Source organism: Ornithorhynchus anatinus, chromosome X3, assembly GCF_004115215.2.
Source record: "Ornithorhynchus anatinus isolate Pmale09 chromosome X3, mOrnAna1.pri.v4, whole genome shotgun sequence".
In the NCBI taxonomy this organism is placed as follows: Eukaryota; Metazoa; Chordata; class Mammalia; order Monotremata; family Ornithorhynchidae; genus Ornithorhynchus; species Ornithorhynchus anatinus.
The window spans coordinates 6,822,375-6,837,307 of NC_041751.1; the positions used below are offsets into that span (position 1 = coordinate 6,822,375).

Here is a 14,933-nt window from a genome sequence, read left to right on the forward strand (position 1 = left end):
ACATAATAATAATAATAATGTTGGTATTTGTTAAGCGCTTACTATATGCCGAGCACTGTTCTAAGCGCTGGGGTAGACATAGGGGAATCAGGTTGTCCCACGTGGGGCTCGCAGTCTTAATCCCCATTTTACAGATGAGGAAACTGAGGCACAGAGAAGTTAAGTGACTTGCCCACAGTCACACAGCCGACAAGTGGCAGAGCTGGATTAGAACCCTGTTCTCCTGGCTCCCGGATCCTTGCAGTTTCTTCTAGGCCTCGTCGTTCTCATAATAAACACTTCTGATCGATTGATTTCCCTTTCGTGTTTCTACCCCTCCTTTCCGGTCACTTCCAGGATGCTAACAAGATGTGATTAAAAAAAAAAAAAAGAAAACATTTCACAAACCGTTCATTCACAAACCCCAAGTTAGTCACCTATTTTGCAGAAATCTTGGGACCCAGCAGCGAGCAAAAGGGTTCGGATATATCGTAGGAATCTAGAATGATGATATCATTGTAGACAGCCTGGTTTGGGCAGAAAGTTAGATTCAGACCCCTTTTTATCAGCATCCAGCCAGAGTCCCCAGAAATGACTTAGAAGTCTACACTGTGGCAGGAAATTTTATCACCAATTCAAGTGCCTCAAGTGTTCAGTACTTGAAGCCTGAAGAGCAGACAGCTGGCAAGAGGCCATGGAGCTCAGGAGCAGAACTAAAGCCACTTCCCTCCACAGACAGATTACACGAAACGAGAGCGATCTGTAGTGGGAGAGCGCACGGGCCGCATTTGAACTGCAAGTGGAAGTGGGTTTGGGGAAATGAGAAAGGAAGGACTTGTTGTTTTGGTACTGGGTGGAATAGTAATAGGAGACTTCAAGAAGGCAGAGCAAACATATGGGAGCAAGGAGGGGACAAATACAGAATGAAGAAGACCGTTTTAGTACCCTTTAGCCACGAGAAGCAACGTGGCTCAGTGGAAAGAGCCTGGGCTTCGGAGTCAGAGGTCATGAGTTCGACTCCCAGCTCTGCCACTTGTCAGCTGTGTGACTGTGGGCAAGGCACTTCACTTCTCTGTGCCCCAGTTCCCTCATCTGTAAAATGGGGATTAAAAGTGTGTGAGCCCCACGTGGGACAACCTAATTACCCTGTATCTCCCCCAGTGCTTAGAACAGTGCTCGGCACCTAGTAAGCGCTTAACAAATACCAACATTATTATTAGTAGTAGTAGTAGCTGACATAATCCTGATACTGACCAGATTCACGACGGTTACTTTATCTCTTCTGTGCCCAGGGCACTTAACCTAACGGGACGCTAACCCCACCTTCTACTTCCTTCCTTCCTTCCTTCCTTCAGTAGTTATTGACTGCTTACTATGTACAGAGCACTGTACTAAGCGCTTGGAATGTACAATTTGGCAACAGATAGAGACAATCCCTGCCTATATCTAAACTCAGTGTCTGGTTTGAGTATAAGGAGCACTCAATCAGCAGGAGGGGAAGGACAAGAAGACTAGTTTCTATTTTAAAGAGGGACTGAATACTCTCAAGAGTTCACGGTTAGAAAATCCGAGAAGTATCCATTCTTATGGCTTTTCTGCTGGGAGCCAGAAATATCCTCATGGGCAGGGAATGTGTCTACCAACTCACTTGTAGTCTCCCAAGCGCTTAATATAGTGCTCCGCAACCAGTAAGCGCTCAATAAATACAGTTGATTGATTCTTATCCCTGCCCTTCTCCCACTCCCACATCCGCACAGCTATTCCCCGGTGATAATAATGTTGGTATTTGTTAAGCGCTTACCATGTGCAGAGCACTGTTCTAAGCGCTGGGTAGACACAAGGGAATCAGGTTGTCCCACGTGGGGCTCACAGTCTTAATCCCCATTTTACAGATGAGGTAACTGAGGCACAGAGAAGTGAAGTGACTTGCCCACAGTCACACGGCTGATAAGTGGCCGAGCCGGGATTCGAACCCATGACCTCTGACTCCGAAGCCCGTGCTCTTTCCACTGAGCCACGCTGCAGTACACGTTTTGTGGTTTCTCGAGGTTGTTATATAATGTATCACACTGATCGTTATAATTTGTTTCTCTCTCTCTTTCCACCCCCTCTCCTTCTCTCTCCCCCACCTCTCTCTTTAATAGTATTTACGCCAGGCAGCATTGGGGTAGATACAAGATAATCAGGTTGGATACAGTCCATGTTCCATGTGGAGTGCCCAGTCTTAATCCCCATTTTAAAGACGAGGTAACTGAGGTAATCATCGAAAAGTTAAGTGACTTGTACAAGGTCACAGGTGCGAAGCCAGGATTGGAACCTAAGTCCTCTGACTCCCAGACACATTCTCTTTCCACTAGGCCACACTGCTTCTCAACTATGACTGCCTTTCACTCGGTTACTGTATTCAATATTAATTGTCGTATTCAAAAAATCTTAGACATATTTCATTTCTTTCACTGCTTCATAGGGTCCTGAGATAAGGATGAAGATGTTTCCAATTGTGGTTTTCTTATTAACAGGAGAAAGAAATGGATGTGTGTTTGAAAAATAATTACTTTTTATCCATGGTTATTTTGTGTCGTTATTGCAGAAGATGTGCAGTACTTACCTTAGATACTTTCCTTAAAGCATTTGCCTCATATCAACTTAGAGATCTAGGACTGATGCATTGTTGTTGAATTTTAAATATTGTGCAGGGAACCTTTTAGTTTTTAAAATATATATTGTCATCCAGTTAAGAGTACTTGTAATGAATATTGACTCTCTACCCGAAAAAGAAGATGTGGCATACCTAGACCATTTTTCTTCTACTTTAGAAGGTTTACGAATTGGATATGATGAATTCTTCTGAGAAGTGTTTTTTTTTTGGAAAGGAGCTATAAAAATGGAACAGTCCTGTCTCCTTTGAGAGGTTTTTTGTTTTTTTCCCCTTTGAGTTATATTTTCATTAACAGAACATTTACCCCAGGGACTTAGACAACATTCTGAAACTTGCCTGAAAACCTCAAGATCCCATGATGCCCTTATAAGGTTTGATCTGTTTAGTCATCTAGTAGGCGTTAAATGCATTAAGAATTTAATACCCCAGGTCGCATTCTTCATGCAGAATGGCATTTTCTTTAGTATGCCACTGAAGTTATGAGAGTAAGATAAACATTAACTAGAACTGTTGAGTTTTCATGACCTTGATTAAATTATCCACTTGGCTGTTGTGTTAATGACTCAAAATGCCACAAATACCATTCATTTCTTTTAAAGATTTGTTTTTTCATTGTAAAAGTAATTGTCAAGGAACATATATTTAGGATACCTCAATCAGAAAACATCCACTATCAATTCCTTTGTTTCCCATGGTTTAATTAGTGAAATGTGGAGTTCTCTAGGTATGGCAATTTCCAGCCAAGAAAATTACACAAAATGAAAATATAGAAGTGGTGAATTTCACCACTTGTTTGGCAAATTTTCCTCCTACCTGTATCTTATTTCATTTATCACTGCTGGTTTTCAATGCCAAGAGAGCCAGCACTTCACAATGAAAGTGACTCCCGAGCAGGGCTCACAAGGAGTGACTCAGTGGGTTTTAACACAATCTGCTATAATGCTGTTATAGCCCCGTATAACCTGTAGCAGGCTTTGGGACTAAATATGATCAATTCATTCCTGGGCTCAGTCAGGTAGAGCTAATCTAGGGCGCCACATTGGAAGCTGGCTCTTCCTTGATCCAGGACATAAAAAGTTGGCAATCCTTAATCCAAGTCTCCCGGGGGCATTCTCCCCCACCAGGTGCTGACCAGTGATGTCGAACAATTTATGGGGCGGGGAGGGTGGCATTCTCACCCTCTCTCCCACCAGCAGCCTCACGACCCCAGAGGTCAGTAACTCTGGATCGCCTCTTTGCTGAACCTGAATTGCTTTCCCTTAGAATTTAATTTGGCTCTTTCCCAAAAGCTGAGAAGGTAAGTAACTTCCACTGAAGCAGCAGTGGACTACATTTCAGTTAACATATATTAATGTGACCGGTTCAGCCATACCCAATCTTCACTACCCTGAAATATTAGTTGAAGAATCCGGGTTTGAGGAGTCCAAGGTAGTACGGAGTCAATCCCTACCGAAAGGAGAATCTATAGGACAGTTATTCATTGTAAACTCATTATAGGCAGGGAATTCTGTTATACTGTCCTTTTCCAAGGGCTTAGTATAGTGCTATACACATAGTAAGTGCTCAATAAATATGATTGATTGTAAGTATGATTAACTGGATACTGAATAGCCAAAATGATGGAAAATATTCAGCCCTAGAGCAGTCACAGTAAGTTAGTTTTAGAAGCAGGAATCATATAATTAATAATAGTTGTGTATCTGTTATATGCTCTGTGCCAAGCATCATACCTGTCACTGGGGTAGGAAAGAAGATAATCAAGCCATGTCAGACAAAATCCTGCATCCACATTTGGCTAAAATTAGTATAGAAGGGAGAACAGTGCTATTCAAGTGTGAATGAGAGTCCTAACAAGAATCAGCAATCGTGTGGTGACCCTTAATGTGACTGAACTCTGAGTAACCCATAGATTTTCACATTAGCTCTGTGGTCCCACATTTAAACCCTTCGTAGACATAGACGTGGCATTGTTTCGGCCAACCTAACATATTTTCACTCTTATATGGAGACAGTTTGATGGGGCTTGGGAGTTTTTGAAAGTTGTTCCACGATCATCATCAGCATCGTCATCTGTTAAAAATCCTTGAGGTTGTCCCATCCCCACCAACTTCACGGTACGCTTCACTGTGCTGTAGCGACGGCTGACTGGAAGAGCAATAGCCAACACGGTGTTTGGAAAGCTAAGTTATGCTGACAGAAGGTAAAGTGGCTAAAATGAGGTGCAACGCAATGAGAAAGGTTTTTGTTGTTTTCCTTCTCTTCTAGTCAGGCCTGATCAGAACCCAGGAAGCAGATTATTTCTTGAAACCGCTACCTCTGCACATAGCACTTAAACATAATTATTCTGCACCCGATGGACGCCACTCCCACATACTATACAAGAGGTCCTTAGAAGCCCAGGCGCCCAGCGATAATGAGATAACGTTGGTTAAGCGGAAGAGAGAATTGGAAAATCGCAACGGACTTTATCGGGAAAATCAGCGCCTCCACAGTGGATTTAATCTCAGGCATCTACAAAAGCAGCATTTCTGTGGAAGACGCAAGAAATGTATGTAAGGGCAATTTTTCTTTTTCATTTATAAGGCATCTTCACGGTAGCAGAGCCCACGTGCATTTCCGTGAACCGATGAGAATATCTGTTTGCTTAAGACCGGTCTCACTAGCAGTGCGTTTCATCTTTTTTCCCAGTGTTAAAAAATTAGCTTTCCGATAATCGCGTACTGTAAGTACATTTATTTCATTCCTTCATTCGATCACATTTATTGAGCGCTTACAATGTGCAGAGCCTCGTACTAAGTGCCTGTTCTCACGCTAAGTTCATTTGGGTATGGCTTTTGATTGCACTTGATAGACCTGCTCAGTTGCAGGTGTCACAGAAGTGGTCGGTTCAGCTCTCGGCCCCGCAGCAGACGTGGAATGCTCTAGACGCCCGGTAGATTGTCCGCACGCCCTGTACCCTACTCTGTCTGCCTGCCTCCCGAGAGAGACTGACCTTGTCTATGCCGCTTTGTAGAAGGATTTTCGATGAAGTACTTTTTCATGAATATTTGACAGAGTGGATCTGGTCTAAATGTCCTAATTAAGAGCTCTAAGCCTGGGCCAGATCCGCTAGCTCTTTGGCCAGTGGGTACCGTAAATGCCTCCTATAAGTAGAGCTATTTTAAGGCCGGTTTGCTCTGTCTGGGCTATTCTGTTTCCTGCTCAATGTTAGGTAGTTCTAAGTTCTCTAAAAATGTTATATATGACATCAGGTTTTGAATTATATCAGGAGACATTGGAAAATAATCTTCAAGAAATGCCAAGAGTAGCAGATTCCCAGAGCAGGGTTGTAACGTTAGATGAGATCGAGTTACTTTTGTAACAAGAGTGTATTCATGGATTCTTCAGAATTGTAGGGTGCATACCTTTGCGAGGTGTGGTGTGTCATTTATACACCTATGGGCTATGCAGGTGTGCTCTGTCAAATACCATTTGATTTTGAGCGCAGATTCTTTAACCTCATTTCCCAATTCCTCTACTAAAATAGTGATTTTACTGTAGACCGGGTACATATTTCTCTTTAATAACTGTAAATGCTCAAAACTGTTTTTCAACGCAGTTAATCATCGCTTGACAGACAATAATAATACTCTTTGTTTTATAATTCAATTCAGTTAAGAGTTACTAAAGTTCCCTCAGGGGGCCTGGCATTCAGTGGAGTTCAGGGGAGAGAAGAGTTCAGAACCAAGAGAAGATAAAACTGGTGCCCTTGAGTGGTTAACAGTCTAGCCTAGATAACCAACGTTGATCACAATTTGAAGAAGTGCCTGTAACTACCGAATCTTGGATTAAGAGACTTGAGGAAGTGATTAAAAAGTCCTAGAAGGCTTTTTTGTCCTTAAGGTGGAAAATGCATTTTGTTTATTAGAGCTTTAGTTATATTTACCATTGTGCCTAAGTGGTTTCTTCCTCATAAGGCCAGATGAAAATAAGAATAATAAGAATAAGGAATATACCAAATTATAAACTCCCAGAGAGCAAGTGCTTAGTGGAGAGCTCCAAACCAGTCGGTGTTCAATAAATACTGTTGATGGATTGAATGACTGATTGATTCATTGATGAACTGAGCTTTCAGTTCCTGAGAAGTTTACTTGTACACAAAGGAGACTATGAACGAAAGTGTATTAAATATGTATGGCAGCCTCTCCAGAAGTCTTGGTACAGTTACAACAATTATTGTCTTGTTCGAATCCATCCGCCGCCACCCAGTGACCTTCCATCTTCTTTTACAATTCTGTTAAACCGTTTCCTCTAATGTATCCCCTAACAGTATCCTCTAAAGCACTCTTTGCTCTCACATGGGGCTCTCAGTCTCAATCCCCACTTTACAAATGAGGTAAGAAATGAGAAGTGAAGTGTCTTGCCCAAAGTCATACAGCAGACAAGTGGCGGACCCGGGATTAGAACTCACGACCTCTGACTCTTGCCACTAGGCCCTGCTGCAAATCGAACTTGCAGTGAAAGAGCCAGGCAGACAAATGGTTTTGGAGCCAGGTATTCATTCATTCATTCATTCAATAGTATTTATTGAGCGCTTACTATGTGCAGAGCACTGTACTAAGCGCTTGGGATGAACAAGTCGGCAACAGATAGAGACAGTCCCTGCCGTTTGACGGGCTTACAGTCTAATCGGGGGAGACGGACAGACGAGAACAATGGCACTAAACAGCGTCAAGGGGAAGAACATCTCGTAAAAACAATGGCAACTAAATAGAATCAAGGCGATGTACAATTCATTAACAAAATAAATAGGGTAACGAAAATATATACAGTTGAGCGGACGGGTACAGTGCTGTGGGGATGGGAAGGGAGAGGTGGAGGAGCAGAGGGAAAAGGGGAAAATGAGGCTTTAGCTGCGGAGAGGTAAAGGGGGGATGGCAGAGGGAGTAGAGGGGGAAGAGGAGCTCAGTCTGGGAAGGCCTCTTGGAGGAGGTGATTTTTAAGTAAGGTTTTGAAGAGGGAAAGAGAATCAGTTTGGCGGAGGTGAGGAGGGAGGGCGTTCCAGGACCGCGGGAGGACGTGACCCGGGGGTCGACGGCGGGATAGGCGAGAATGAGGGACGGCGAGGAGGTGGGCGGCAGAGGAGCGGAGCGTGCGGGGTGGGCGGTAGAAAGAGAGAAGGGAGGAGAGGTAGGAAGGGGCAAGGTGATGGAGAGCCTTGAAGCCTAGAGTGAGGAGTTTTTGTTTGGAGCGGAGGTCGATAGGCAACCACTGGAGTTGTTTAAGAAGGGGAGTGACATGCCCAGATCGTTTCTGCAGGAAGATGAGCCGGGCAGCGGAGTGAAGAATAGACCGGAGCGGGGCGAGAGAGGAGGAAGGGAGGTCAGAGAGAAGGCTGACACAGTAGTCTAGCCGGGATATAACGAGAGCCCGTAATAGTAAGGTAGCCGTTTGGGTGGAGAGGAAAGGGCGGATCTTGGCGATATTGTAGAGGTGAAACCGGCAGGTCTTGGTAACGGATAGGATGTGTGGGGTGAACGAGAGGGACGAGTCAAGGATGACACCGTTCCCCTAGCCTCTACACATTTGACCTTGAATGGACTGAAATTAACAGCTTTTGGTCAATCCTCCAAAACAACAATAAATTAGTTGCCTACCGCACTTCAGTTTCATTGGAAATGTGACTGCAAGTTTGCCTCTTTAATGCAAATTTAGAACCTTTTTTGGGAAGTATTCCTTTAGGTTTTGCCTGGTGCAGACTCAATTGACTTCAGAAAGACCACACATAATTTACTTGCATTCATTTCTTCTATTTTTCCTTCTGCAGATATGCCCAAGCCTCCCAGAGAAGATATTTTCATTTTACCAGATGAATATAAATATCCATTAAGGAAGAAGCGCTCTCTCCTGAAGGCCCACAAAAATAATGAATTGAACGTGGAGACACTAGTAGTAGTAGACAAAAAGATGATGCAAAACCATGGTCATGAAAATATCACTACTTACGTCTTGACTATACTCAATATGGTAGGATAGCACTTCTTGTTGAGGCCAACTGGGTAATTAAATCTTTCCTAATATCTGTTATTTGTAGCATCTGTCGTTCCACTGATTGACACATTGTTTTATTTGTGAGTTAGCATTCAGTTGCAGGTTTCTTCAGACCTAATAGTAATCGATTAGACATCCAGTGAATGAGAGAGGAAAGGGGGCAGAATTAGTGGACAGTTCGGGTTGCTTTCAAGTACAATATCATATTCCAAATTTTCAGTTTTAAATAAAAGACCGTATCGCCAGTTCCGAAAGGATGCTGAAAATGACATAGATCTCTTTGTCCATCCGCTCAACCAGGCGGTATCCTGGAAGGGGATTTTGCAATCAGTTGTCCTCAGTTTTCATTTCTCATTAAGCTCTAGAAATGTGGAGGGGAGCTGCTTTTACTTTTCAAATGAACTGAAGAGGCAAGATTTTGAAGAATTTATTTCTCCACATAGATACTCTTGACATCTCTTGCCAGAGCAACCACTACTGGATTAGATTTACACTGCTGGTAAAATTGTTGGTATTGTCGTCCCCCACTTAAATGGATTGAAATGAATCTACACGGAAAATCTGGTTTGAATTGAACCCTAGCTTGTATTGAATGGATGGGTTTCACTGTTATTGACTTAGTTTTCATGCTTCCTTTCAGGTCTCTGCTTTGTTCAAAGATGGAACAATAGGAGGTAACATCAATATTGCGATTGTGGGGCTGATTCTTCTGGAAGAAGAACAGGTACAGAATGACCAAGACTGGTCTTGTATTTTTCAGAGAAAGATTGCAGTCTTAATGCTTTGTTTTCATTAATATAATAGGCATATTGATTCCTTACCTCTTTTTCCCCTAGGGCTGAAAGTGTCTTAATCTTTTTTATGTCTGAAGAAATGAGTTTCTCTTCAGTTCATATAATGAAAGTGGTTGATTTCTCTGTGGTTTGGATGTTTGGGTTTGTATAATGATCGTTTCAGTTGGGTTGCAAGAGGATGAAGGGCAAAATGTAGAAGGGTTGATTTTTTTTCCTAAAGCTCCAAAAGAAGAGATTGAATATTGAAGTTCTCCCCACTTTTCAAAGACGAAAGACACAAAACACAGTGCATCCAGTTGTGTAGCAGTAATGACAGAAATGGCTGTCCCTGAGGAAATAATAATAATGATAATTATGGTATTTGTTTGCGCTTACTGTGTGCCAGGCCCTGTACTAAGCACTGGAGTGGATGCAAACAAATCGGGTTGAACACAGTCCCTGCCCCACCTGGGGCTCACTCTCTCAATCCCCATTTTATAGATGAGGTAACTGAGGCACAGAGTAGTAAAGTGACATGCCCATGATCATACAGCAGACAGGCGGTGGAGCTGGGATTAGGACCCAGGAAATGTTTCAGGAAAAGCCTTCTTCTAATGTTCCCTAGTGAGGAAAGGTTTTTATATATATTTGCCATAAAATGATGGCCAGCTTTTTCAGGCGTGGAGGAAGAATTTGGTCCGGTGGCTTATTTGTGTGAGCTGAACCATCAGTGTCTTTCAAGCCAAGCTTAATTATTTTGTATTTTAAAACTTTTTCACATTGGAAACCATCCAGCCTGTAGAGAATAGTTAGAGGTTATCGTTTGATCATACACCTGTGTTAACTTTAATTAATGCAATTTTCCTTGAAATCATCCGCAGAAGAATTTAAGGTATGTCATTACCTGTCTTTAAGCTTTGACACACTAGCATTTAGTGTAGGTTTTCCTGACATTCAAGTGAAACAAAAATTCGGTTTTAAGGCGAAGGTCTCAGAATTAGAGCACGTGATTCACGACTCAGTTTTCACTTTAAGCATCAAAACTGTTGCCTTCAACACAGCGAAAGCTAAGTCTAGACATTGAATTTGGTTTTTCTCGGGGAATTTCACAAGGAAATTTAGCGTGCTTAGATGTGCCTTCATTCTCTCTGTCATATGAGCTGTCTTTTTCTTTGTGGGCGTTGTTGTTGGGAATGAAACTCACCAAATAATAAAAAGATCCCCCTCTTGACTGTCTGCTCCTTGTGGGCCGGGAACATGTCCACCAAGGCGATTGCATTCGCCCAAGTGCTTAGTGCTCAGGATACAGCAAACGCTCAATAAATACCATTGACTGATGGATTGATTAAGATGCTATTTCCTTTTTCATTGGTGTCTTGGTTCCTTTTGAGCAGCCAGGACTTGTCATCAGTCACCACGCTGACCACACACTGAGTAGCTTCTGCCAGTGGCAGTCTGGCCTGATGGGAAAGGATGGCACTCGCCATGATCATGCGGTCTTGCTGACAGGTCTGGACATTTGTTCCTGGAAGAATGAACCATGTGACACACTGGGTAAGATTTCTCTGCCATATTACCAAGGAGGATTGTGTGTTTGAAGACGTGTGTGCGTGTGTAAGAAAGAGAGAGAGAAGGAGAAAGTGTGTATGTGTGTAGGCAGCCCTCATTCTCTCCTACTCTGTGTCTGCTCATTTCTTTCCCACCATGTTTTTAGCCCTTTGGGACATCCGATAGGTGTAGTAGTGAAGAGAACTTGAGTGTGACCAAATATCAAAGGATCCATTAAGCTCTTTTGATAACCCATCTAGCAGAACATTGTTCCTCTCAGAACACTAAAGGTGTGAGAACTCAAGCCTCTTAATTTAAAACATTTTCGGACTTGGATGTGAAGTAATTTGGAACATGTGTAGAACTTGTTGACGTTTCTATTTGATTCAAGAAGAAGGTGACTAGGTTCAAGGTTTAGATAGTGAAACAGTCCAGGAAAAATGTTATGAAAAGTTGCAGAGGCTCTTCGGACACATAACATTCTTTAACTTCCCATCTCTCCGTAATTAACTCAATTTTAAGAGTAAACCATGAAAGGTCCTGGGGTTGAGGACACCTCAAAGTTATAGCTCTCTCAGACTGTATCAAAAGGTCAGCCTATCACACTAAGGGCTTCTGGCTAGAACTATGCCCAACAGGCTCTCTCTTGCCCCCTTTTTTATTTCCAAATGATTTCAGACAAATTTGAACTAATTAAAAATGAAAAGTGACCCACAATTGGCAGAACTTTTTGACTCAGCAGTGTGGCTTAGTGGAAAGAGCCCGGGCTTGAGAGTCAGAGGTCGTGAGTTCCAATCCCAGCTCCGCCACTTGTCAGCTGTGTGACTTTGGGCATGTCACTTAACTTCTCTGTGCCTCGTTTACCTCATCTGTAAAATGGGGATTGAGATTGTGAGCCCCACGTTGGACAACCTGATTACCTTGTATCTAGCCCAGTGCTTAGAAGAGTTCTTGGCACATAGTAAGTGCTAAACAGATATCATTTTTCTTATTATTATTGTTATTAAAACAAGCCTTCGGGATAAGGCTACTGCCCATTTCTTTTCATCCCAGTTAGTTATCTGAATCTGGACTGCAAATGAGTTATATTTCCGTTGGTCACTGCTGAAGTGATTTGCCGAAGCAACGTACTGTCCTTAGGACTTCTGGGAGTAGGTAACTTTCCCTAGTGTTACGTGGCCTTTCCGGCAGTGTGACTGCCATCCCCCTATTCAAAGCCTCTCTTAAATCCCATCTCCTCCAACAACCCTCCCTATTTATTCTTAAAATACTGAGTAATCTCAACCCAACAGCTACCTCCCCCTAGTAATGCTTGTGTACATGTATATAGTCAATTGTGCATTCCGTTATTTATGTGAACCACTCTATTTGCAGATAGTTTTATATATCTTGCTCCCGTTACATGATAAGTTCCCTTGGGGCAGGGAATATGCATCTTGGTCCTGTTGTACTTTGCCAAGCGCTTAATACAGGCACTGCATCCAGTGAGAGCTCAATAAATATCACTCCTACTCCTACTTTTACAGCTTGGCTAAGTGGATAGAGCACGGGCCCAGAAGTTAGAAGGACCTGGGTTCTAATCTTGATGCCTACACATGCCTGCTGTGTGATCTTGGGCAAGTCACTTCACTTCTCTGGGCCTCAATTATCTCATCTGCAAAATGGGGATTAAGAGTGTGAGCCCCGTGTGGACTGTAACTAACCTGATTGATTTGTATTCACCCCAATGCTCAGAGTGGTGCTTGGCACATAGTAAGTGTTTAAGTATGATTGTCATTATTATTATCATAATTACTGTTACTCCTAATGCTGTTATTGTGACAACTTCCACTGTTGCTGTGCTAAAAAAGCAAATTATAAATATTGCAGGATATAGTTTTTTTTCCTCCAGAGTAACCATACATCACTTTTCTGTTGGTTTTTTTCTTTCTTAGGATTTGCTCCTATTAGTGGAATGTGTAGTAAATACCGCAGTTGCACTGTGAATGAAGATACTGGTCTCGGATTGGCTTTCACTATTGCTCATGAGTCTGGACATAAGTAAGTACATACAATCCCGAGAGCAGATATGGAATTACCGTTCATCTGTGCAGTTACTGCCAAACCTTGGTTTATGGCATTTATGTTATCTTTTGAACTGTATTATTAAGTACTAGTGACTGTTCAGAACAATCAGCACTTGGACTATTAATTCAGTAAAGCAAGAGCATGGAGTGCCTTGGAATTATTATGTATGGACAAAAACATAATTGCATATCTATGTAAAAATGACTACATTAGTACTTAATTGGGGCTCATATCATTTAGGATCCATACCACTGTAACACGGATGGAGCTGATGTTAGATTTAATAATTTAATTAGAAGAAATAGACTTTATCCTGCCAAATGTTCCTGATCAGGGAGCTGAACATTTCAGGATATTGGGGTATTAGTATCCTGCAATAATTAATGCGGTATTTCTGCATTGTTCAGAGTGAGCCCATAGTGATATAAAGAGTTCACGTCCCTCTCCCCTATGACTGTTTTACTCTCAAGTAGTGACATAGATCCAAAGGAAGAGTTGTGGGGAAAGAGAAAGGTCAAGAGTTCTGGCTCATTAAAAATGAAGTAAAGGTGGCCTCTGCATTCCGGTGGAGAGGTCAAGTTTTACAACTTATGTTGGCCTTTTGAGTCCTGTCCCAAAATAATTGGTGTCTACCTCACTCTAGAGGTAATAAGAGATTACCTCATCCATGTTTGGCATCTTTAACCAGCACTTGTCTAGGTTCTTCAACAACATGAACTGGTAACAAATCACTACGCATTTAAATGCAAAGGAAATAGAACTTGACTCCTCTGCCCAGTGTGCAAATATTGTCATCAATGCACAATTTCGTTTGGACTCAATGGTCAAGAAGGAAAGGGTGTTATTCCTTTCAGACCAAACAGAGCTTGGGGCAAAAAGTACTTCCAACCTCTCCTTCACTGCTCTTCTACTTCCACCGTCTCATAGGACCATGTCTTGAGTAGCTCGTCCGATTTTAATTTTAATGTAGAACATGAAGTATAGATTCATTATCTTAGCATGTTGTAGCTAAATTCCTTCTCTTGGTTGGTCTTTTCACCCTATCATTTTCTTAAGGCCTTTTACTGTTTAGACTTTTTTATCATTTATGGTTATTTTCCCCACTCCTCCATCAGCCATCCTTTGTGTTGAAATCTGTTTCTTCCTACATTTGAAACCAAACCTACCCACTTTTCACACTCTCCTTCCCTATTCTTCTTTTGTAAGCGCTCAATAAATACTATTGAATGGGAATGAATGGGAACACTTACACCTTTATTAGATATGCTGAAAGATGTGTTTGTCATGCACTTAGTTTTTATGCCATCTGCCCTTCTTGTCATCTTATGGGGATAACTGTAACTATCTTTGCTACCTATAGAAGATTCTCATTGTTATTTTGACCTGGTCATAGTAAAAAGTCATCTCTGTCAAATCTTGGTTTGGTCTCCAGAATCTCCCTATGGGTCTCTAGAATGTAAACTCCATTCTATACTTTTCCCAGTGCTTAGTACAAGGCTCTGCCCAGAGTTAGGTATTCAATAATTGCTATTGATTTATGGATTTATTCTTTGAATTTTTAGTCCCTTCAGGGTACTGATTTTTACTTCTGATCCCATGGAGTAAAACAGTTTCAAATTATTTGAATGGATTTGTTTCTTCACAAGAACTCATCTACTCTGTAATGATTTCAATGTCTATCTCCCCCAGTAGATTTTAAGTTACCTGTGTGCTGGGATCATGTCTACCAGCTCTATTGTATTGTACTCTACCAAGCATTTAGTCCAGTGGTTTGCACAGAATAAGTGCTCATTAAATGCTATTAATTCATTTTTAAATCTCACAATGAATGTGGATTATTTTTAATCTTTGAACATGAAGGAGCTGGACTTTTGGTT

At 41.9% G+C, this 14,933-nt stretch overlaps 1 protein-coding gene across 1 annotated transcript in view; it reads left to right on the forward strand.

Annotated features, from left to right (window-relative positions):
• ADAMTS16 (ADAM metallopeptidase with thrombospondin type 1 motif 16) overlaps positions 1-14,933 on the forward strand; it is a 136,788-nt gene that overhangs the window by 33,773 nt on the left and 88,082 nt on the right. The window contains exons 4-8 of the mRNA XM_007655522.3: positions 4,904-5,186; positions 8,445-8,644; positions 9,309-9,392; positions 10,836-10,995; positions 12,924-13,029. Coding sequence (XP_007653712.2) covers positions 4,904-5,186; positions 8,445-8,644; positions 9,309-9,392; positions 10,836-10,995; positions 12,924-13,029 — 833 coding nt within the window. The remainder of the gene's footprint in view (positions 1-4,903; positions 5,187-8,444; positions 8,645-9,308; positions 9,393-10,835; positions 10,996-12,923; positions 13,030-14,933) is intronic.